We start from the raw sequence: 22,179 nt of genomic DNA on the forward strand, positions 1-22,179 counted from the left end.
AACGTGGGGAAAGGGGAAGGTGCTAGACTTTAGAGCTGAATGGTCTTGGATTTGAATCTCAAGGGCGTTTAACTTAACTTCCATGCAGCTCAGTTTCCTATCTACAGAGGAGTGATAATGGTACCCACTTCACAGAGTCATTGTGAAGATTTCGTGAGATAATCCAGAGGAAGAGCTTGGCAGATATTATTCCATGTCTGTCTCTCCCACCAGACTAAGACCCCTGGAAGGCAGAACCTTGCCCAAGTCATCACCAATTGGAGCTAAACACCTATTTTTCTTTTTACAAGTATCTGTACCTTGGTGCTAATTAAGGGCACCTAAGACATCTCTGCCAACTGACACAGGGCAACCGCATTGATGCAACTCCAGCCACATTTTGGTATTAAAAAAAAAAAACTTCATAGAATTGAACGTAGAGCAAAGTTAATTTGCAGCATTACTGTGTTTACTCAACTCTCCTGACAAAGCCTCCCATTGGTTAATGACTCGGGGGAGAGGACTACCAAGCGGTGAAGGCCACTGGCCCCTCTAACCATTAACCACCCAGGAAGCTGGCAAACAAAATTTAACAGGCAGCATCCACCGCAGGCTTACTGTACACATGCTAGGGTCCAGGACCGCAGGACCACGCCAGCAGAAACAGCCTGAGCCCACCGCAGACTGTGAGTAACACCTGAGAACCCTCTGTCCCTCCCCCTGCCCGGCCTCCAGAGCAAAGCCATGTCTGCAGCTCGCTTGCTTGTTTGGTTTGTTGAGATGTGTTGTTTTTTTAAACGGTACATTGAACATTAGGGCAGCCAGCAGTGTTATGGGGCAATCTTGTTAGGATTTTCCAGATCCCAGAGTCTGTGAGTCATCCACAGGGGTTCTGATGTCCCCCGGGCTCCTGCCATGCAGGGGGCTGCCACAGAGGGCTGTAGCTAAGAACCATTCTCGTCCACTGCCATGATTGATGCTCCTAAGCCCAGCCAGATGGCCACAACAGCCATAACAGCCACAGAGTCGCAGCCTGCGAGCTACGATGCATCTGCTCCAGTCGGCACCACTGATGAAGGATGCTGGCCGGGGGTGTGGGCCAGGGAGGGCTCAGCTGGCCCAGTGCAGAGGTATTCTTCTGAGTCACGCAGACCTGTCTCCACCACAACTCCTCACTCAGTGACCTGTGGCAGAGATAATGCACGGAGAACAGAACTGTCTGCGCTGTACCACATGTCATGAGGTTTCACTATAGAAGGTCAAGAACTGTGCCTGGCTCATAGGGCATTTGTGAAAACAGAGAACACAGTGAATATTTACTAAGTGAGTCTCTTCAGAGATGAGGAACAAAGAGGGCATACTTGACATGAAATGCATGAATAATATTGATACTCTGCATTTTTATACGGCTGGGTACTTTTTTTTTTTTTTAAGATGGAGTTTCGCTCTTGTTGCCCAAGCTGGAGTGCAATGGTGCGATCTCAGCTCACTGCAACCTCTGCCTCCTGGGTTCAAGCTATTCTTCCGCCTCAGCCTTCTGAGTAGCTGGAATTATAGGCACGTGCCATCACGCCCAGCTAATTTTTTTGTATTTTGAGTAGAAATGGGTTTCGCCATGTTAGCAAGGCTAGTCTCGAACTCCTGACCTCAGGTGATCCGCCCACCTCAGCTTCCCAAAGTGCTGGGATTACAGGCGTGAGCCACTGCACCCGGCCATGGCTGGTTACTCTTAAGAGCTGTTTTACTCATCATTTTGCTCTCTGTAGAGACAGGCAGAATGGCATGGCACAAGCTCTAATGTCAGACATCTAGGCTTAGAATTCCAGCTCAGGGGGAGTTACTGTGTCTCCCTGGATCTCAGTTTTCTCATCTGTAAAATGGGCCCCAGGATGGCCCATTAAGTGGGGTCACATAAGCCAAGCACTGATAACAGCCATGTCTGGTATTCACAACAATATTGTGGGGTGGATGGAGTTTTCACCCTCATCTTAGAGAATTAACACAGGAGAAGGTGAGGCATGCAATCTCCCCAGAGGTGGCAGGAAAGGGATGGGAGCCCATCCTACCATTGGCATCATACCGCACAGGGCCTGTGCCCAACAGGAGATTCCCAGACGGGTATGGCAGTGACCAAAGCTAAGCAAAGATTTCACTGCCTGTCATGGGGCAAGGCCATAGAGAAGCACAGATGCAAGGCTTCCTGGAGGCGGTGACCTGGGACCTGAGTCTCAAAGGACAAGATGGAGTGAGCCAGGTGAGGTAGGGAGATGAGGGACCTACAGACTGGAGCCACATAGGCAGGACTGAGGCAGGTCCATCTTTGTTCCCTGCTCCCAGCCCAGAGCTGGACTCAGCAAACATGGAAAAATCGAAATGACCTGCCCTGGGGAACTGCAGTGACCTGTCTTGCTGTAACCTGCCCTGTAGTGATGTGACCTGCCCTGCCCTGCCCTGCCCCACAGTGGGATAAAAGGCTGCTGTGTGCTGGAAGAATCCCTGACACCCAGTGTTGCTGTGGCTGAGACCCCAAAGGACCAGATTTGAGGCCGGAGGCAGAACTGTCACCAGGGACTGGGTCACAAAGACCCTCTGGGCTACGTTAGTGAGAATCAGCCGCATTGTGGGCAATGGGGAGTCCCTGAAAACTTCAAAGCAGAACTGATCAGCTTGAATTTTCAAGAATTTAAAAAGATGCAGCTGCAGATAGGTAAAAGGGCTGGAGGGAATTGAACAGGAAGGAGGCAAGGAGACGAGGTAGGGGCTACTGCTGAGTCCTGGGAGAGATGAGGAGGCTGTGCAGAGGCACTGGAGAAGAGACAAACACCAGAACAATGGGTAAGGCTAGAGTACTATTATCAGCTCTATTTTATACTGAGGAAACTGAGGCAGAGTTTAAATAGCCTGTCCCACATCACCTAATTCATACACAGCAGTGCTAGGGCCCCAGTCCAGCTTGATCTGCCACAAAACCCAGCAAAAGGAAAGAATTGTCCCAAGGACCCAGAAATCCAAGTCAGAAACCCGATGGAGAATTCAATAAAGCCCAGCATTTGGGCACAGGGAGTGGGGAGCAGGTCACACCTGCCTCTATTATCAAAGCAGATAACTAGGGACTAGAGCAGCCAACAGGGGTTGTTTTCCACCCTGGTGAGATAAGGGAGACACGCAAGGAGGGTTGAAAGAAGACGCAGGAGAACTAAGGGTTTCTGGGGGGTGTTCCCACCTGTCTTTCTTGAGATTCTGCTTTTGGAACACACCAGGAAAGGGGCCTCTAGGGAATTCCAGAGCAGAACAGTGGTTCCCACGCTCGGAGCCCGCCTGTTAAAAGAAAACTTTAGACAAATTAAACGTAGCAGAGTTTACTTGAGCAAAGAAACAATTCATGAATCACACAGCACCCTAAACCAGTAAAGGTTCAGAGAGTGCCACCCAGCAACGTAGGCAGTATTTACAGGCAGAAGAAGGAAGTGACATACATACATAGGCTGATAGGTTACAGCTCTGTGTTTGCCTTGTTTGAACATGTCTGAGCAGTTCGCAGACTGTGATTGACTGAAAGTTCAGCTGCTGTGATTGGCTGAGACTTGGTTGCTTGTTACAAGAATATTCTCTCCAGTTAGGTGCAGTTTGTTTACATATTCAGCTAGGTTACAGTTTGCTACATGAGGAGGCAGCTTTAGCCCATCTTTAACACACCACAGCCTCCTGGAGCACTGGTTTAAATGAGGGTTCCCAGCCCCTCACCCAGAGTGGCTAGTTCAACAGTGAGTGGTGCAGTGAGACCTGCTTCTCCTGTAAGCATCCCGTATTTATTGTGATACAGGTAGCTCCATACAGCACAGGGCCTGAAACCACTAACCTTGCAGGCAGACAGTGTCCACTTACTGATTCGACATTGGGTGGATTTTTTTTAATTGCTCTTATGGAACTCTTTTTAAATCATTTATATTTAATTTTTTCCTTAAATTTGTATTGTGGGAAAACATAATACCTAACATTTTAACTACAAGCGTACAGTTCACAAAGTACATTCACATTGTTGTGCCACCATCACCACCTTCCATGCCCGGAACATTTTCATCATCCCAAACTGAAACTCTATACCCACGCACCAATAACTCCCCAATCTCCCGCTGCCCTAGCCCCTGGTGACCACAATTTGACTTCTGTCCCTATGTATTTGGCTGCTCTAGGTGTAGAATTAGACTCTATTTGTCCTTTTGTGTCTGGCTCATTTCACGTAATATAATGTGTTCCAGGTTCGTCCACGTTGTAGCAAATGTCAGAATTTCACTCCTTTCTAAAGTTGAATAGTATTCCATTGTATGTTCATACCATACTTGGTTTATTCATTAATCCATTGATAGAAATTTGGGTTGTTTTCATCTTTTGGCTATGGTGAATAATGCTACTGTGACTTTGGTCTACAATTATCTATTCAAGTTCCTTGACTAGCTGCTTGCAGTTCTTTGGTGTATATACTTGAAGCAAAATTGTTGGGTCAAATGATGATTCTGTTTAATTTTTAAGGAACTGCCATATTGATTTCCACACATTGTAGCACTTTATATTCTTACCAGCAATGCATAAGGGTTCCAATTTCCCCACATGCAATGCTAACATTTAAATTTAAAAAAAATTTGTTTTTTTTTTTTAAATGAAGTCTTGCTATGTTGCCTAGGCTGGTCTCAAACTCCTGGCCTCAAGCATTCCTCCCACCTCAGCTTTCAGAGTAGCTAGGATTACAGGCCCAGGTCATCATTCCTGGTGTGCCAACTTACTGTTTTCTGTTTTGTTTGTCTGTTTATAGTAGCCATCCCTATGGATATGAAATGGTATCTCATTGTGGTTTTGATATTCCTAATGATTAGTGATGCTGAGCATCTTTTCATGTGCTTATTGGCCATTTGTACGTTGTCTCTGAAAAGATGTCCACTCAAGTCCTTTGCCCATTTCTAACTGGGTTTATTTGTTTTGTTGTTGTTGTTCTTGGGTTTTAGGAGTTCTTTATATATCCTGGATATCAATTCCTTATCAGATATGAAATTTGCAGATGTTTTCCCATTCTGAGAGTTGCATTTTTATTTTATTGGTAATATCCTTTGATGAACAAAGTTTGCAATTTTGATGAAGTCCAATTTGTCTATTTTTTATTTTGTTGCCCATGGCTTTGCTGTGATATTCAAGAAATCATTGCCAAAGCCAGTATCATGAAGATTTTCCCCCATGTTTTCTTCTAAGATTTTTATAATTTTAACTCATCTTTAGGTCACTGATCTATTTTGAATTAATTTTTGTATATGGTGTTAGATAAAGGTCCAATTTCATTCTTTTGCATGTAAATATCCAATTTTTCAGCACCACTTGTTGAAAAGGCTGTCTTTTCCCTATGAATGGTCTGGCACCCTTGTCAAAATCATTTTACTATATATGCAAGGCGTATTTCTGGGTTCTGTATTCTATTCCATTGGTCTGTATGTATGTCTTTATTCTGTACCACACTGTTTTGATTATTATAGTTTTGTAGTAAATTTTGAAATCAGAAAGTGCAAGACTTTCAACTTTGTTCTTTTTCAGTATTGTTTTGGCTATCTGGGTCCCTGGAGATTTTTATATAAATTTTAGGATAAATTTTTCTATTTCTGTGAAATACAGAACTGGAATTTTGATAGGAATTGCATTGAATCTGTAGACTGCTTTGGATAGTATTATCATCTTAGCAATTTCTTCCAATCTATGAATGCAGGATGTCTTTCCATTTATTTATGTCCTCTTTAATTGCCTTCAACACTGTTTTGTACTTTTCAGTGTATGTCTCTTACCTCCCTGATTAATCCGTATTTTATTCTTTTTCATACTATTGTAAATGGAATTTTTTTTAAATTTCCTTTTCAAATTGTTTTCTTTGTTAGTGGTGGGAAATGCAATTGATTTTAGTGTTTTGATTTTATATCTTGCAACTTTGCTACATGTGTTTATTAGTTCTATAGAATTTTTAGGGTTTTGTACGTATAAGATCATGTTATCTGTGAACACAGATAATTTTACTTCTTCCTTTCAAATATGGATACCTTTTTTTTTCCTTGCCCAATTGCTCTGGCTAGAACTTCCAGTGCTATATTAGGTAAAATTAGTGAGAGCAAGCATCCTTGTTTTGTTCCTGATCTTCGGGGAAAAGCTTTCAGTCTTTCACTATTGAGTATAAAAGGTTTTATAAACATGTAGTCTTATGTTGAGGTGGTTTTCTTCTATTACTAATTTTGTTGTAGGACTTTCTACTTAGTCCAGCTAAAAACGGGGTCCTTGTCACATGGCCATGAAAGATTAGGCTCCCAGACACTTTGAAATGTGAATAAAATGGAATTTATTGGGCGAAAAGGAAAACAACTCAGCAAAGCAAGAGAGAGTCCTGTTAACAGGCCCTCATCTCACTGATTGAATCCCCAGATTACCACATCAGATCAGGAGAGAGAGGCCCAGCTCCTCCCGGCTGCAAAGGGCACAAACTTCCCACAGCTCCACCCCATTCTCCCAGTGCGCAGGCCAATTGAATGTTCTCCAGGTACCTCTTTACACGTGACTGTCTCAATCTGTTGTGTGTTTTTATCATGCGAGGGTGTGTTGAATTATGTCAAATACTTTTTTCTGCACCAGTTAAGATGATCATGTGATTTTTTCTTTTATTTTGTTAATATGATGTATTACACTGATCAATATTTGTATGTTGAAACATCCTTGCATTACAGAGATAAATCCAAATTGGGTATGGCATATAATCCTATTAATAGGCTCTCAAAATTAATTTAATCCATTATATTAGTCAGGGTTCTCCAGAGAAACAGAATTTATAGGATATATAGAAATATACATATAAGAGGAGGCATTATGGGAATTGCCTTATGTAATTACAGAAGCTGAGAAGTCCCATAATCTGCCATCTGCAAGCTGGAGACCCAGGAAAGCCAGCCATGTAATTCAGTCTGAGTCTGAAGGCCTGACAACCGGAGGAGCCAATGGTGCAGCTCCACAATAGGAAAAGGGCCTAATAAGGCTGCTGGTTTAAGTCCCAGAGTTTAAAGGTCCAAGAACCAGGAGGCCCAGTGTTCAGGGCCGGCAAACACAGACGTCCAGCTCAGGGACAGAAGAGAGAATTTGCCCTTCCCCTACCTCTTTTTTCCATCCAGCCTTTAATGGATTAAAAATGCCCGCCCATATTCATAAAGGTGGCTGTCTTTACTCAATCTACTGATTCATAAGCCAATTTCTTCCAGAAATACTGCTGCAGGCCTCTTTTATGTAGGCACTAACTCCTTTTATGAGGGTAGAGCCCCCATGAATAGGTTTCCACATATGAATTTGTGTGGACACAAACATTCAGACCTTAGCAGCTGGTAAAACATTATTTTTGAGTGTGTCTGGGAAAAAATAAATTGAACAAAAACGGACAGAATTGAAGGGTGAAATCGTTCCACAGCAATTTAGACACTTCAATACCTCATTCTCAATAATGAATAGAACAACCAGACATAAAATAAGTAAGGAAATAGGGAACTTGAATATCACAGTAAAAACTAGATGTATCAGACATATACAGAACACCCTACAACAACAGAATACACATTCTTCTCAAGTGCAAACGGGACATTCTCCAAGATAGACCCTATGTTAGGCCACAGATCAAGAGTCAATAGATTTAAAAAGACAGATATCATACTAAGTATCTTCAATCACAATGAGATGAAGTTAGAAATAATAACATAAGGAAAACTGGAAATTTTACAAATTGTGGAAAAAACAACACACTCTTTATCAACCAGAGGATCAAAAAAGATACCACCGGGGAATTAGAAAACACTTAAAGACAAATTAAAATGGAAACACAACATACCAAAAATTATGGAATGAGTGAAAGCAGTGTGATGATAGAAATGTAAAGCTGTAAACACATTAAAAACAAGAAGATCTCAAATAAACAATGGCATATATTCAAATTCACGTGTTAACTTTAGGATGTTAATGTAATCCCCACAAAGGGATGAGAATAGAATTATTAAAGTGTTTCAACACAAAAAAAGCATTTCAGTACAAAAACTAAATACAAAAAAGGACAGTAATATAGGAAATGAAGAACCAAAAATGTTATATCTTCTTGCTGTACTGAAAACTTTATTAATATGTCATTGCCTTCTTTGTCTTTTGGAACTTTTTAAATTCAAAATCTATTTTGTCTAATATTAGTGTAGCCACCCCTGCCCTCTTTTGATTATTATTTGCATGGGGTAACTTTTCCATCCTTTCACTTTCAGTCAGTCTATTTGCATTTTTGGATCTAAAATGAGTCTCTTGTAGACAGCATATACTTGGATCATATTTTAGAAGGCTAATGTGTAAAACTAATTTTTAGTCTGTTTATAATTTAGGGACTAGAAAAAGAGCAAACTAAACTGAAAAATAGCAGAAGGAAGGAAATAATAAAGATTAGAGCAGAGATAAATAAAATCAAGAATAGAAAAACAACAGAGAAAATAAATTAAACCAAAATGTAGTATGTATGCTCATAATACATTTAGTCCATAATATATTTGATATAACCAGCTTTACTTCAATAGCATACAAAAGCTCTGCTTCCTTGTAGCTCTGTTCCTACCTGTTTCCAGTTACTGATGTAACAAATTATATCTATGCATCATGTGCCCAAAAACGTAACTTATAATTGCCCATGCATCTACCTTTATCAGAGGTCTTTCATTTCTTCATGCATCTACCTTTACCAGAGGTCTTTCATTTCTTCATGCATCTACCTTTATCAGAGGTCTTTCATTTCTTCATGCATCTACCTTTACCAGAGGTCTTTCATTTCTTCATGCATCTACCTTTACAGAGTCTTTCATTTCTTCGTGCATCTACCTTTACCAGAGGTCTTTCATTTCTTCATGCATCTACCTTTACCAGAGGTCTTTCATTTCTTCATGCATCTACCTTTACCAGAGGTCTTTCATTTCTTCATTCAGCTTAAAGTTACTGTCCAGTGTCCTTTCATTTCAATCTGAAATAAAATGCTTCTCATTTCTTGCAGGGTAGGTATTGTGGAAAAAAGCTTACTCAGCTTTTGTTTTTCTGGGAATGCTTTAATTGTGTTTTGTTTTTCTTCCAGCATTTTGAACATATCCGTTGGGTGGGTTTTAACCTTTCTGAGCACCTATTTCTGCCTGCCTAAAATCAGGTTAATAATACTTACATTAGGAGTGTTTTGGTAATGGTTAGATGACTGAATATAGCCAGACTACCTAGATCAGTGTTGGGTACCTGTTAGGCACTGGATAAATCATAACGGGTGTTATTCATATCTCCAAATGAGGAAACTGAAGTCCAGCGCCCTCTGTGATGCGCTTCAGGTCACACAGCCAGTGTGGAGGAAGGAACTGGGGCTCGAATGCAGTCTTTTGCCTGCCTCCTCTTGCAGTACACCCCATTGACTCAGAGACTGCCACATCATCTAACAACCTTTTCTGATTTGGCAGGGCCTGGCTATACTGGACAATGCCACTCCTCCTGTACACCTGTCTTCTCTGGCTGTCCACCAGTGGCCTCTGGACCGTCCAGGCCATGGATCCTAATGCTGCTTATATGAACATGAGTAACCATCACCGGGGCCTGGCTTCAACCAATGTTGACTTTGCCTTCAGCCTGTATAAGCACCTAGTGGCCTTGAGTCCCAAGAAGAACATTTTCATCTCCCCTGTGAGCATCTCCATGGCCTTAGCTATGCTGTCCCTGGGCACCTGTGGCCACACACGGGCCCAACTTCTCCAGGGCCTGGGTTTCAACCTCACTGAGAGGTCTGAGACTGAGATCCACCAGGGTTTCCAGCACCTCCACCAACTCCTTGCAGAGTCAGACACCAGCTTAGAAATGACCATGGGCAATGCCTTGTTTCTTGATGGCAGTCTGGAGTTGCTGGAGTCATTCTCAACAGATATCAAGCACTACTATGAGTCAGAGGTCTTGGCTATGAATTTCCAGGACTGGGCAACAGCCAGCAAACAGATCAACAGCTATGTCAAGAGTAAGACACAGGGGAAAATTGCCGACTTGTTGTCAGGGCTGGATAGCCCAGCCATCCTCGTCCTGGTCAACTATATCTTCTTCAAAGGTATTCCCACCCATCCCAGTCTGAAGGCCCATCCACTATGGCCAGGAATAACAGCCGCTAAAATCCAGGGCACACTCTTGGGCAAAGTCTTTGATTCTGTAAAGCACATACACATCTGGGAATCTCCATCTTCTCCACAATCCTGTTGGGTAGGTGGAATTATATTATTTTACAAAAGATCAAAATGACACCCAGAAGGGTTGAGCAATGTGCCTACAGTCTGGCAGGTTGGTCTGAGGCCCACACCTGTAACCATGAACAGTCTGGCTGCTTCATGCTCCACAAATGCTGACTGTCAAGCACTGGGCCAGAGACTGGAAAAATGGCCTAGAACTAGACAGAACCCCACCCACCCCCTCGGGAACTCCCAGATGCCCCCAAAGCCGTCCTGCACACATTGCTCTGACCAGGTCCTGCTTCAGTTTTTCAATCTTCCTGTTCATAAAAAACCTGGAAGCTCGGCTGGGCACGGTGGCTCACGCCTGTAATCCCAGCACTTCGGGAGGCCGAGGCGGGTGGATCACGAGGTCAGGAGATCGAGACCATCCTGGCTAACACGGTGAAACCCCGTCTCTACTAAAAACACAAAAAATTAGCCTGGTGTAGTGGCGGGCGCCTGTAGTCCCAGCTACTCGGGAGGCTGAGGCAGGAAAATGGCGTGAAACCAGGAGGCGGAGCTTGCAGTGAGCCGAGATAGCGCCACTGCACTCCCGCCTGGGCGAAAGGGCGAGATTCCGTCTCAAAAAAAAAAAAAAACCTGGAAGCTCTAGGAGAATGTACTTCCAGGCCTTTTCCAGCTTCTAAAAGCCACGTGGCTTGTGGGCCTCTCTTATTTTCAAAGCCAGTAATTGCATCATTCCCACCTCTGCTTCCATCATCACATCTCTCTGATTCTGACTTTCCTGCCTTCCTCTTTGACTTACAAGAACCCTCAGGATTACACTGGATAATGGCCCACCTGGGTGATCCAGAATAGCCTGCCCATCTCAAGGCCAGCCGATTAGCAATTGTGATTCCCTCTACAACTTTAATTCCCCCTGGACATGAAAGCTAACATATTCTCAAGTTCTGGGGATTAGAATGTGGACATTTTGGAGGGCTATTATTCTGCCTGCCACAAAGCCCAGGCCTCTTCTGTCTCATGAGCCCTCTTGCAACTTATCTGACTGCCTAAAACATCTTCCCTCACTTCAAATCTTAGCTCAAAAGTCACCTCCTCTGTGAAGCCTCCCCAGATTCACCCAGGAAAGCCTTTGCCCTCATATGCATGCTCAACAGTTTGTCCATGCCTCGTTTGGGCAATTATCTTGCCATACGTGTTGTTTAGCACCCAAGTGGTTGAGTTTCAGTTAAGCAATCATATTCAAAGGAATGCAGGTAAAATAAGCAAACTAAGCCAGTATCACTACTGAACATGTGTCTCATGACAAGATCATCAGATCAGTGGAGGTGTAATCCACAGCCAGGACTCCTCATGCCCCCTTCCCCTCCTCCCCAGCTCTCTCTCAGGGCCTCCCATCAGACTGCGCCCACCTCCCCTCCCGTCCCACACCTCCTTACTGCCTGGACTGCCTTAGCATCTCTACAAGTCCTTCTTCTCTACCTGCCTCTGGGTCTTTCCTGCTCTGCAGCACAAGGCTGGGAACTCCCAGGAGAGGCTGCCCTCCTCGCAGGATGGCGAGGCTGAGAGGCTGGCCAGGCAAAGGCAGCCTTCCTAACACCTGACCATGGGAGGGCCAGGGAGGCTGGGAACATTTGCCCAGAAACTCTTCTGTGTGCTCCCACAAATTCCATAGACCATCTCCCCCATGAGACTGTGCACTCTTGTGCAGGGTATCTTTGTCTCTTTGGGAGATTCCAGTGCCCTTGTGTAATGCTTGGTGCGTGGAAGGAGCTCAGCAGTGGTTGCACAGAGGTTCAGGCAACACAACCTGGGGAAAAGGCACAGTAAACCCAGGTGCAGGGAGGGCCCTCCTGAGCCAGAGAGAGGCCTGAGCATGTGTGGTGGAATGGCTGCTGGTGGAACGGCTGCTGGTAGAACGGGTGCTGGTGGAATGGGTGCTGGTGGAACGGCTGCTGGTGGAACGGGTGCTGGTGGAACGGCTGCTGGTGGAATGGGTGCTGGCCTGGTGTCATTCTGTAGGAGATTTCACAGTGTCCTCAGGACCACAGTGGGGCTAAGTGGATAGGAGATCACAGCTTTAGATTACAAAATAAGAGAAACTTTGAACACTTGAATGCAGGACCAGACATTGATGGAGGTGAAATGCCTCACTGTACACAGATTTTCTATAGTACAACAAAACGAATCTGCAAGTGTTTGGTTAAAACCTCTGGGAAAATACTCTGAAATATTTCTAGCAGGCCAGGATAATAAACAGAAATCAAGATTAGTGTAGCTATTGTCACTAAATGTAGAATATGTAAAATGGCCCTGATGTGTTATTTATTTATTTAATTTTTAAAAAAATTTTTTTGAGACGGAGTCTTGCTCTGTCGCCCAGGCTGCAGTGCAATGGCACAATCTTGGCTCACTGCAAGCTCCGCCTCCCAGGTTCATGCCATTCTCCTGCCTCAGCCTCCTGAGTAGCTGGGACTACAGGCGCCCGCCACCACGCCCAGCTAATTTTTTGTGTGTGTGTATTTTTAGTAGAGACAGGGTTTCACCATGTTAGCCAGGATGGTCTCGATCTCCTGAACTCATGATCCACCCGCCTCAGCCTCCCAAAGTGCTGGGATTACAGGTGTGAGCCACCGCGCCCGGCACCTGATGTGTTATTTATTTATTGGACTTTCTTGACAGTTTTTTTAAACAACATTAAAAATATTGTTAAAAGATTTTCCAGAGGAGCCATCCTTGCTCTCTCAGATCGTCCCCAATATATTTTTCTTACCACCAATTCTCCGAGGCCTTTTTGAGAATAGATCCCTTAAAGTAGAGGCTGAACCCCATTTTGTATTTTGTTTTGTGTCAAACTATATACATTATGCTTACTTCTAGAAAAGAAATACTCCATAAAAAGCAAGGAGCAAAATGTTAAGGATAAAAAAAACCTAACAATGAAAAATATTTTACCCACTTTTTTTTTTTTTTGCTGTAAGTTAGCCACAAAATACAACTGCCCTCTAGTTCTGAGGATTTTAGACTTCCTTAGGAGGATGATTTGAGAACCCTCAAATGATCTCATTTGCCATGAGACAGATGGACGGTGAGTTTACTACCATTGATCAGTGTCTGCAGACATCAAAGTTAGTGAGGTCATTCAGAATGGACCAGCATAGCCCTGGTGTCTCTAAACTCTACAGCTATGGCTGATTTCTCTACATCCATCAGTCTCTCCCTGTTGTCTCCATCAGTAGCTATTACAAGAGGTTTGTGGCTGGCTCAGAACCAAGAATTTTGGCTGAGCAATCCATACATCCCACAGACAGTAGGATGGAGAAGGGGCTACCTGGAGTGATGTTCTGGCCACCTTTAGGGAGCCTTGGCTGGGAAATGGTGGCCTGGCAAGGGCTTCAGAACTTGTGGTCAATGGCAGCCAGGACACCTGGGACCTGCGGGACTCAAGGGCCTCAGTCATCAGTTTAAGACGGGGGAGACATCACCTAGAGCAGAGAGACCCTGTGACACTCAGCCCAAGTAAGTTTCCTGCAGGTGGACTCAGTTGTCTGGAATAAGTTCAGAAGGACAGAAGAGGTCCCGCTGGTGGCGGACAATCGGGCAGGCTTTGGCTCAGTCTGAGGAGCAATTTCCTTCCGATCAGAGCTGACCAGTACTGCCAAGTCCCATCTGTGAAGGTAGTGAGCTCCCCATCTCAAGGCAAAAAAACAAGCTGGATGGTGGCACCCTGGAACATGGTAGATGGGATTGAGGGCCTGCTGGGGGTGGGAGTCTGTGACCCTGAAGGAGTCTTCTCACCCTGACTCTTCATTAGGACAACATGGCCTAGAAGGAAGGACCATTCAGCAGGGTGAGGAGCCTCAGCTGGGCTGGCCAGGCTGGCAGGGGTGGAGATGGCCCCCTCGCTTCCCACCAGGGACTCTGAGTTTGAGACTTGAGGTCTAGCACCACTTCCAGAGCCCTCGGAACTGGGACCCACTCTAGGCATGGGGAGCCGAGGCACAGTCTGACCTACCCCCAAATCAAAGGACCAGCACCCTCTTGGTCTCTCCCTACTTCCTTGTTTAGAAGCCAATCTCAGAAACAGAGCTCATCCTCAACCCATTCCAAGAAGCAGAGGATGAAACAGGCTTTAAATTTCTGGGAATTTTTATGTCTTACCTAAAAACCCTTGAGGCTTGAATGGGGACATTCCAAGCATGCAGAAGGCCACTGTGTCACTTGGATAGTAGGCCTGTGAGGTCACCTGGAACTGTGTTTTCTTGTCTGCCCTACAGACCTGTCTCCTCCTCTTCCTAGGCACATGGACACAGCCCTTTGACCTGGCAAGCACCAGGGAGGAGAACTTCTATGTGGACCAGACGACTGTGGTGAAGGTGCCCATGATGTTGCAGTCGAGCACCATCAGTTACCTTCATGACTCGGAGCTCCCCTGCCAGCTGGTGCAGCTGAACTACGTGGGCAATGGGACTGTCTTCTTCATCCTTCCAGACAAGGGGAAGATGAACACGGTCATCGCTGCGCTGAGCCGGGACACGATTAACAGGTGGTCCGCAGGTCTGACCAGCAGGTAAACCCTCCAGCCATCGTGTTGATTTCTGCAATGCACATGTCCCCAGAAAGTGGGGCAGGTGGAAAGGGAGTATGCTGGGGCATCCTGCCTTCCCTGGACTCACCCTCCAGGGCTCATTGTTTTCCTGTCTGCTGGGCCCCCAAAGGCTGTAAGGTTCCTTAATCTAGAGCTCACAGTTATTTATCGATCTGTCCATCAACACTGAAATACTTTGGGGCATTTCACAGAGTGAGTTTCCCTTTCCCTGTGAGGTTCATACATACCCTCTGCATTGTCATATTTTTACAGCATTTTCTTAAAGTAAGTTCACCAACCACCCAGCTACACACTTATCCGTTTTGTGATCTTGCTTACCTGAAACCACGCCCTGCTAAAGATTCTTGGGAAACCCCATAGAAATATAATGAAAATGACCTCTGTATACATCATGGAGCCAATGCAAAATCTATGAATGGTTCTTAAGTCACTCAGGGCATCTAACTCTTCAATCAATCAATCATCAGTAAACAACTAAGAAAGCAAGGCTAAAGCAGGTAATTAGCGAGTAAGCAGAAAGAAAGCAAGGGCTACATATCCTGAAGAGGCAGTAGCCAGTAGGAGAAGCAGCCAATGGATTCCCTCTATCTCTGACCTCAGGCCCAAGCAAGGGGCTGGTGCAGGGTTGACACTCAGGCAAGGTCAGCTGAGGATGTGAGTCAGCAATGAATGAATGAATGCGTGAATGAATGGATGGGTGAGTGAACGGACGGAAGAATGAATGAGTGAGTGAATTAATGGATGAATAAGTGAGTGAGTGCATAGAACGGTGAGTGAGTGAAAGGGATGGGTGAGTGAGTGAATGGAGAATGAGTAAATGAATGGATGAATGAATAAGTAAATTGATGAATGAGTGAGTGGATGGGTGGGTGGATCGTCGGATGGATGGATGGATGGATGGACAAACAAATGAGGTTTTCCTCCCAAGCACCCCTGAGCTAGAGAGCAATTGAAATTATTGTCATGCAAGTGCCCAGCCCTGCTCCTCACCTTAAAGGAGGAAGGAGGTGTTCTTAGAACATGGTACTCACTCTCAGGGAGATTCAAGTTCCATCTGTGCAGAAGAGTCAGAAAATGCCAACCAGCATGAAACCTGGTGGCAGGTGGGCCGATGCAGATTCAAAATCAGAGGGGATGCTGAGGAGGGAGTGGGCATGTAGATCTGGAGTAGCTCAGGAAGGCTGGTGGATCAGGCAGCATTTCATTCACTCATTCACTCATTCATTCATTCAATGTGCATTTCATTCACTCATTCATTCAATGCACATAAACGGAAGCACCTGCTATGTACCATGCCCTAGCTAAGCACAGGGGACTGAGTGGTGAATAGGAAAAAATAGAGCCCTTAAAGACATGCATTCTAGAGCAGAAAAAAGATTCTGGTGGAATTAATAGTGATACGACAATGTGAGTTCTGAGAGAGACAGAGAGAGAAATGTAACATGCCACTGGCTGGGAGGTGGGAATGCCTGACTGTGCCAGGGGAATGGGGAAGGGCTGCAGAGCAGGTTGTTTTCCCTTGAAACTGCTTTGAGTGTGAATGGAAGTTCAGCCAGTGGGAAGTGGCCTCCAGACACGACATGAAGTCAGGGGACCATGCCCAGAGTGCCAACAATGCAGGGCCAGCAGTAATGAAGAAGACAAATTTGGCTTGGACAAATTTTGTGGTCTAAAAATGTTGCAGTAGATAATCTAGGAGGAAGCTCCTCTACTGTATTAATATGTAGGTTTTGTGGTTTATGGTTCCAGATTGTTTTCATTTTGAATGATACCTTCAGAGAGCTATTTGATGCTGGGTGCTTCTAGAGAAGTTCATCCAGTTCTGTGAATGCACATGGAAGTGTCTGGGAATTTGACTTCTCTCCTGTAGGGAAGTCATGTGGTCAGCCCTGTGTTTCTGAGCAATCCCCTATAGCTATGTGGAAGACACAGTTCTTAAACCATCCATAACTACGCTTGAGTGTGTGTGTGTGTACACATGTATATGCGTGGGTGTGAACCTGTGTCTGGGCGATGCTAGGGATCCATTTGCCATCTCTTGCTCCTTTCTACCCACCAAAGAAAACCTGTAATTTAGGTGTAATACCACAAGGGGGTGATAACGCACCATCATGCAAACAATGCATTCCAGATCATACTCCACTGAAAATGATGGGAAGGACTATCTTTCTTTACACCAAAAATAATCTTTTCATGAAAATACTTCAATGTGAGCAACATTAATCAATAATACATACCTTAAAGCCCCATCACCTTGCTCTCAGAGAGCTGTCAACAACACAGCAGGCGGCAGATGGCAAAACTAGTCCTGGCCTTTTCAGTTCTGTTGCCTCCCAGTTGTGTGACTTTGGGGGAATTCCTCAGCCTCTCTTAAGTGTTGGTCTCTCAACCTGGAAATTAAAGATGTTGATTCCGACTTCATAGGTGTGTATGTGTGTGTGTGTGCACACACGTGTGTGTGAGAGAGACAGAGAGACGAGAAAAAAAAGTAAAGAACATAGACCAGGTGTTTGGGATAAGTTGGTTTCCCTTTCTTTCTTTCTGTTACTATTTCCGCACCTGGAGAAGGTACACACCCACTCGCTTCTGGTTCTTCTTCCTCTCCTTTAGAAAAGGACGGCTTCCACTTCACACGGGATGGTTGCCAGTCTCCGGGCCTCACTCAGGGCTGCTTTTGCTCAGTGAGGAGAGGGTCTCGTGCCTTCCCTCCCATCTGCCCAGAGAGCCGGTGTGAGTTCACTGACACCCCTCAGTTTCAGTGTTTTAGACATCTGCTCTCCCTCTGGGGAGAAGGCACAAGAAGAATTTAAAAATAACACTAAGGCCTTGATATGTTAAAAAAGCGTAGATGCCCGTGCTGCCCCTAGTGTGACCCCACTTACCTTTCTAGAAACCCCACCTGCTTCATCTGGTAGAAACTGCCAGCTGAATCAGATTCTTGCAGAATCACAGAGCTTTAGCACCCACCTGCCCTGGGAGAGCCTGTGTTCAACCACCTTTGTGTGCAGGTGAGGACATTAGCACAGAGAGGGGCTGGACTTGGCTAAGGCCACACAGCATTAGTGGCACAGCTGGAGCCAGGGACCACTGCTCCCAGCTGGGCGCTCCCTCCAGTCCTCTGCTTCTAGCAGGGGTTCTCCTGGGACTAAAAAGGCTTCTTTATGGACTATTGTCTTAAATGCTCCATGGTGCAGCTGCATCCCAGGTGGAATCAGCTCGAAGGAATTGCAGAGAAGAAAAGAATGTGCAATTCAGAGGCCCCGTGAGAAAGCTGCCTGTGTCATGGAGGCAGAGACAGATCCTGCCTCCTGCTCTGTCCCTTCTCCTACCCACAAAGAGCAAGTCAGGCTGGAGGGCAGGACCTGGAGGGAGCGCACGAGGAAATAAGAGTCTGGCCAGGAGAAGAGGTGCTGCTCTCCCCTCTGCCAGGCCCAGCCCTGGAATGTCTAACTCTGTCTGCTTACCCCGAGCAGCCAGGTGGACCTGTACATTCCAAAGATCACCATCTCTGGAGTCTATGACCTCGGAGATGTGCTGGAGGAAATGGGCATTGCAGATTTGTTCACCAACCAGGCAAATTTCTCACGCATCACCCAGGACGCCCAGCTGAAGTCACCAAAGGTAAATGTCGTGGGAACCCACCTTTTCTTCCCCCTCCAAAATTCACAAAATAAATATAATACTAGGAAGTGGCACTGAGTTCATTCATGAATGAGCCTCTAGGTCCCTGGCTGAGAACCCCAGGTTGAGTCCAAGCCCCTTGTCTCACCATGAGGTAAATGGAGGCTCAGCAAGAAAACATGACATCCCCAAGATCACACAGGAAGCTATTGACACAGGAGGGCCACAGCCCAGGCACCTACCCATCCCACCAGATCACACAGAGGGGGAACTGTGAAAACCAAGTTGTCGTGGCAGAACTGTGAGTGGCCCCTGGCAAAAAGAAACAGGAAAAGTGGTAAATGTCTAATTGGGATCACATTGAGCCTTCTACCCAGTTACATCCATTCAATTACATAAATCCTTCAGCTTTATGTTGTTATTCATGCATTCAGAAAATTTTTACTGAACACCTACTATGTATCCCAAACTGTGTAGGCCCTGTGTATGCCCCCATTACTCAGATCTGTGGCCCCTGACCTCAAGACACAAGGACTTTGTGGCCACTGTGGTACCTGGCACGTAATATGTGCTCAGTAAAATGCATGCTATGTGAGTGGATTGAGTCCACACAGCTGCCTTCTCAGAAGGCAGGTATTATCCCAGTTTCTCAGATGAGGAATCTCCTGCTCAGGGAGGGTATGCAGCTTCCCCACAGTCACAGAGCTAGTAAATAACAGTTTGATGTTTGATCTCAGGCCTGTTGACTCAAAACCTCATCTGCTCAAGACAAACTGCAGGGGTTCCAATCCCAGCTCAGCTTCTTCCTAGCCATGGGTGCCACTCACAGAGCCACCAGAGCCTGAGTGTGCTTGCTGGAAAGAGTCGCTGGAAGTTCCCAACCCTTAGGGTGTTGTGAGCTCACCAATATCACCTGTTACTTATTTAGCCAGGTTATGAGTTACCAGAGTCTTTTGACACAAGCTAGGCAGACGTTTTGCTGACTTCAGAACTCCTCCTAATTTTGACCACAACAAGGACATATAAACAGTCAAAGATTTACATCTTTAGATTCTGCCTCAGCTTTTCCAAACAGAACAGGCATAGGCACTTGGCATAACTTGAACCCTAGCATTTAGCCAGCAGAGTGGAAAGGGAGCAAGATCTCCCTCCGCTACCCCAGGATGGTAAGAAGCACCCAACATGGACAGTGAAGCCCAGTTCAAGCCATGAGACCTCTAATCTCCATGTGATGCACCCAATCTGCCCTTTTTATAGGAAGTGTAGGTGCGGCCCGGGTTCTGGAGGTGGACAAACTTGGGCTGTGTAATCCTGGGGCTGCCACTTGGATAAGAATCCAGCAACTGACCTTCTCTGACCCTGGATTTACCTTCCTAAAACCAAGGACGTGAGGGGTCCCAGCAATGAGTCAGGAAAGCGAGAACGCACAGCAGGTCTCACTACCCATCTTCGTTCTGTACCTAACAGGTGGTCCATAAAGCTGTGCTGCAACTCACTGAGGAGGGTGTGGACACAGCTGGCTCCACTGGGGTCACCCTAAACCTGACGTCCAAGACTATCGTCTTGCGTTTCAACCAGCCCTTCATCATCATGATCTTCGACCACTTCACCTGGAGCAGCCTTTTCCTGGCCAGGGTTGTGAACCCAGCGTAAGAGACCACCCACCCAGAGCCTCAGCACTGTCTGACTTTGGGCACCAGGGATCCCACAGAAATGTTTTGGAGAGCGGGAAGTTTCCCCCAATCTCCTCCAAGTTCTTCTCCCTCCAACCAGAGTTGTGTCTACCTTTAGGCATCTTTTAATAAATGTCATTGCGACTCTGATGACCAGTGTGGTTAAAGGGAAGGGCAGGGGGGTTCTGGAGGTTACTGTGTTAAAGCGGTGTTTGCAAATCCCCAGGCCTGGCATCTTCCTCTGTGTGGGCTGCCATAACAAAGCACCATAGGCTTGTGAACAACAGAAATGCATTTGTCACAGTTCTGGAGGCTGGAAGTCTGAGATCAGAAGCCACTCTTTTTGGGTTTTGGGGAAGGTCGGTTCCTGGTTCAGGGGTGGCATCTTCTGGCTGTGTCCTCACAGGGCAGAAACAGCAGAGAAAGCTCTCTGGGGCCTCTTTTATAAGGGTCCTAATCCCATTCATGAGAGTTTTACCCATGACCTAATCACCTCCCAGAAGCTCCAACTCTAACACCATCAACTTTGGGATTTGGTTTTAATGTATCAATTTGGGGAGACACAAACATTCAGGTCGTAACACCTGGTACTGCCACAGGAGGACCAACTCCTCTGGCCAACAAACCCTCCCCTCTTCCCTAATAAAAGACAAACTTCAGATGAGCTAAATCTAAAGTATAAATGAGGAATGAACGATTCGCAAGTCCAGTGCAGCCACGTGGTGGAAGAAGATTTACGGACAGAAAAAGGAAAGTGATGTACAGAAAACAGAAGTGAGGAACAGAAACAGCCGGATTGGTTATAGGTTGATGTTTGTCTTATTTGGCTACTTTTGATCAGCCAAAACTTGGTGACTGGCACAAGTGTAGGCTATGGTCTGTTCATCCCTCCACTTGTTATAGTTCATAATGTACTGAGAAACCTTTAGGCCAAATGTAAAATATGTAAGGAGGCCGCATTAGGCTAAACTTGATTTAACAGCGCTGACAACTGCAGACGAATGTGGCATCTTTAATTTGTCATAGGTCTTAGGGGTCAAGGCAGTGCAGGAAGGTATGTGGGAAAGAGACAGAATCCCAGCCAGGTCCATGAGAGCTAAGATACTGAAGGTCTTTTAAGGTTTCTAGTCTTTAAGGTTTCCTGGGAGGGGGGGTTGGACATTTCTGGGCTCCCACCAGAGCAGCTGACGCTGGAAGCCTGTTGTGGGTGAACAGTGGAGTCTTACTCCAGAAAGATAGGAGGAGACTTAGCAGATGTGTGTGATATGGTTTGGCTCTGTGTCCCCACCCAAATTTCATCTCAAATTATAATCCTCATATGTGGAGGAAGAAGCCTGTAATCCCCATCTGTCCAGGGAGGGAGGTGATTGGATCATGGGGGTAGTTTCCCCCAGGCTGTTCTCATGATAGTGAGTTCTCATGAGATCTGATGGTTTTATAATTGTTTGATGTTTCCTCCTGTACACACTATCCCTTTCATCTGCTGCCAGTAAGACGTGTCTGCTTCCCCTTCCGCCATGATTGTAAGTTTCCTGAGGCCTCCCCAGCCATGTGGAACCATTAGTCAATTAAACCTCCTTTGTTTATAAATTACTCGGTCTTAGGTAGTATCTTTGTGGCAGTGTGAAAACAGAGTAACACAGAATCAGTTCCAACATTCATTGGTTTTCCTTTCTTATTGCAAAAGCAACATGCACTGAAGCAAAACCCCAGGTAGAGGCTGGGGTTGGGCCATCTTATGGCAGTTGCCCTAACACTGAGCTAATATGATCCTACCCCCTACAGCACCAGAAACACTGTTTCTATTTGGTGAATGATTGAATTCATCTTATTCATTTTTTTTTTAGCTTTTTCTTCTTTTTTTTTTTTAATTATACTTTAAGTTCTAGGGTACATGTGCACAACGTGCAGGTTTGTTACATATGTATACATGTGCCATGTTGATGTGCTGCACCCATTTACATTAGGTATATCTCCTAATGCTGTCCCTCCCCCCTCCCCCCACCCCACAACAGGCCCTGGT

At 45.5% G+C, this 22,179-nt stretch overlaps 1 protein-coding gene across 1 annotated transcript; it reads left to right on the top strand.

The window, feature by feature from the left end:
- The first annotated feature begins 595 nt into the window (after nt 1–595).
- SERPINA6 (serpin family A member 6) lies at nt 596–20,306 on the top strand. Its single transcript, XM_003260919.3, has 5 exons — nt 596–665; nt 9,501–10,132; nt 14,553–14,823; nt 18,336–18,483; nt 19,951–20,306. Exons 2-5 carry the CDS (start codon nt 9,520–9,522, stop codon nt 20,134–20,136), a joined length of 1,218 nt encoding a protein of 405 aa, XP_003260967.2. The 5' UTR covers nt 596–665; nt 9,501–9,519; the 3' UTR covers nt 20,137–20,306.
- The last annotated feature ends 1,873 nt before the right edge of the window (nt 20,307–22,179 follow it).

The sequence above is a fragment of the Nomascus leucogenys genome, chromosome 22a, assembly GCF_006542625.1.
Source record: "Nomascus leucogenys isolate Asia chromosome 22a, Asia_NLE_v1, whole genome shotgun sequence".
Taxonomy (NCBI): domain Eukaryota; kingdom Metazoa; phylum Chordata; class Mammalia; order Primates; family Hylobatidae; genus Nomascus; species Nomascus leucogenys.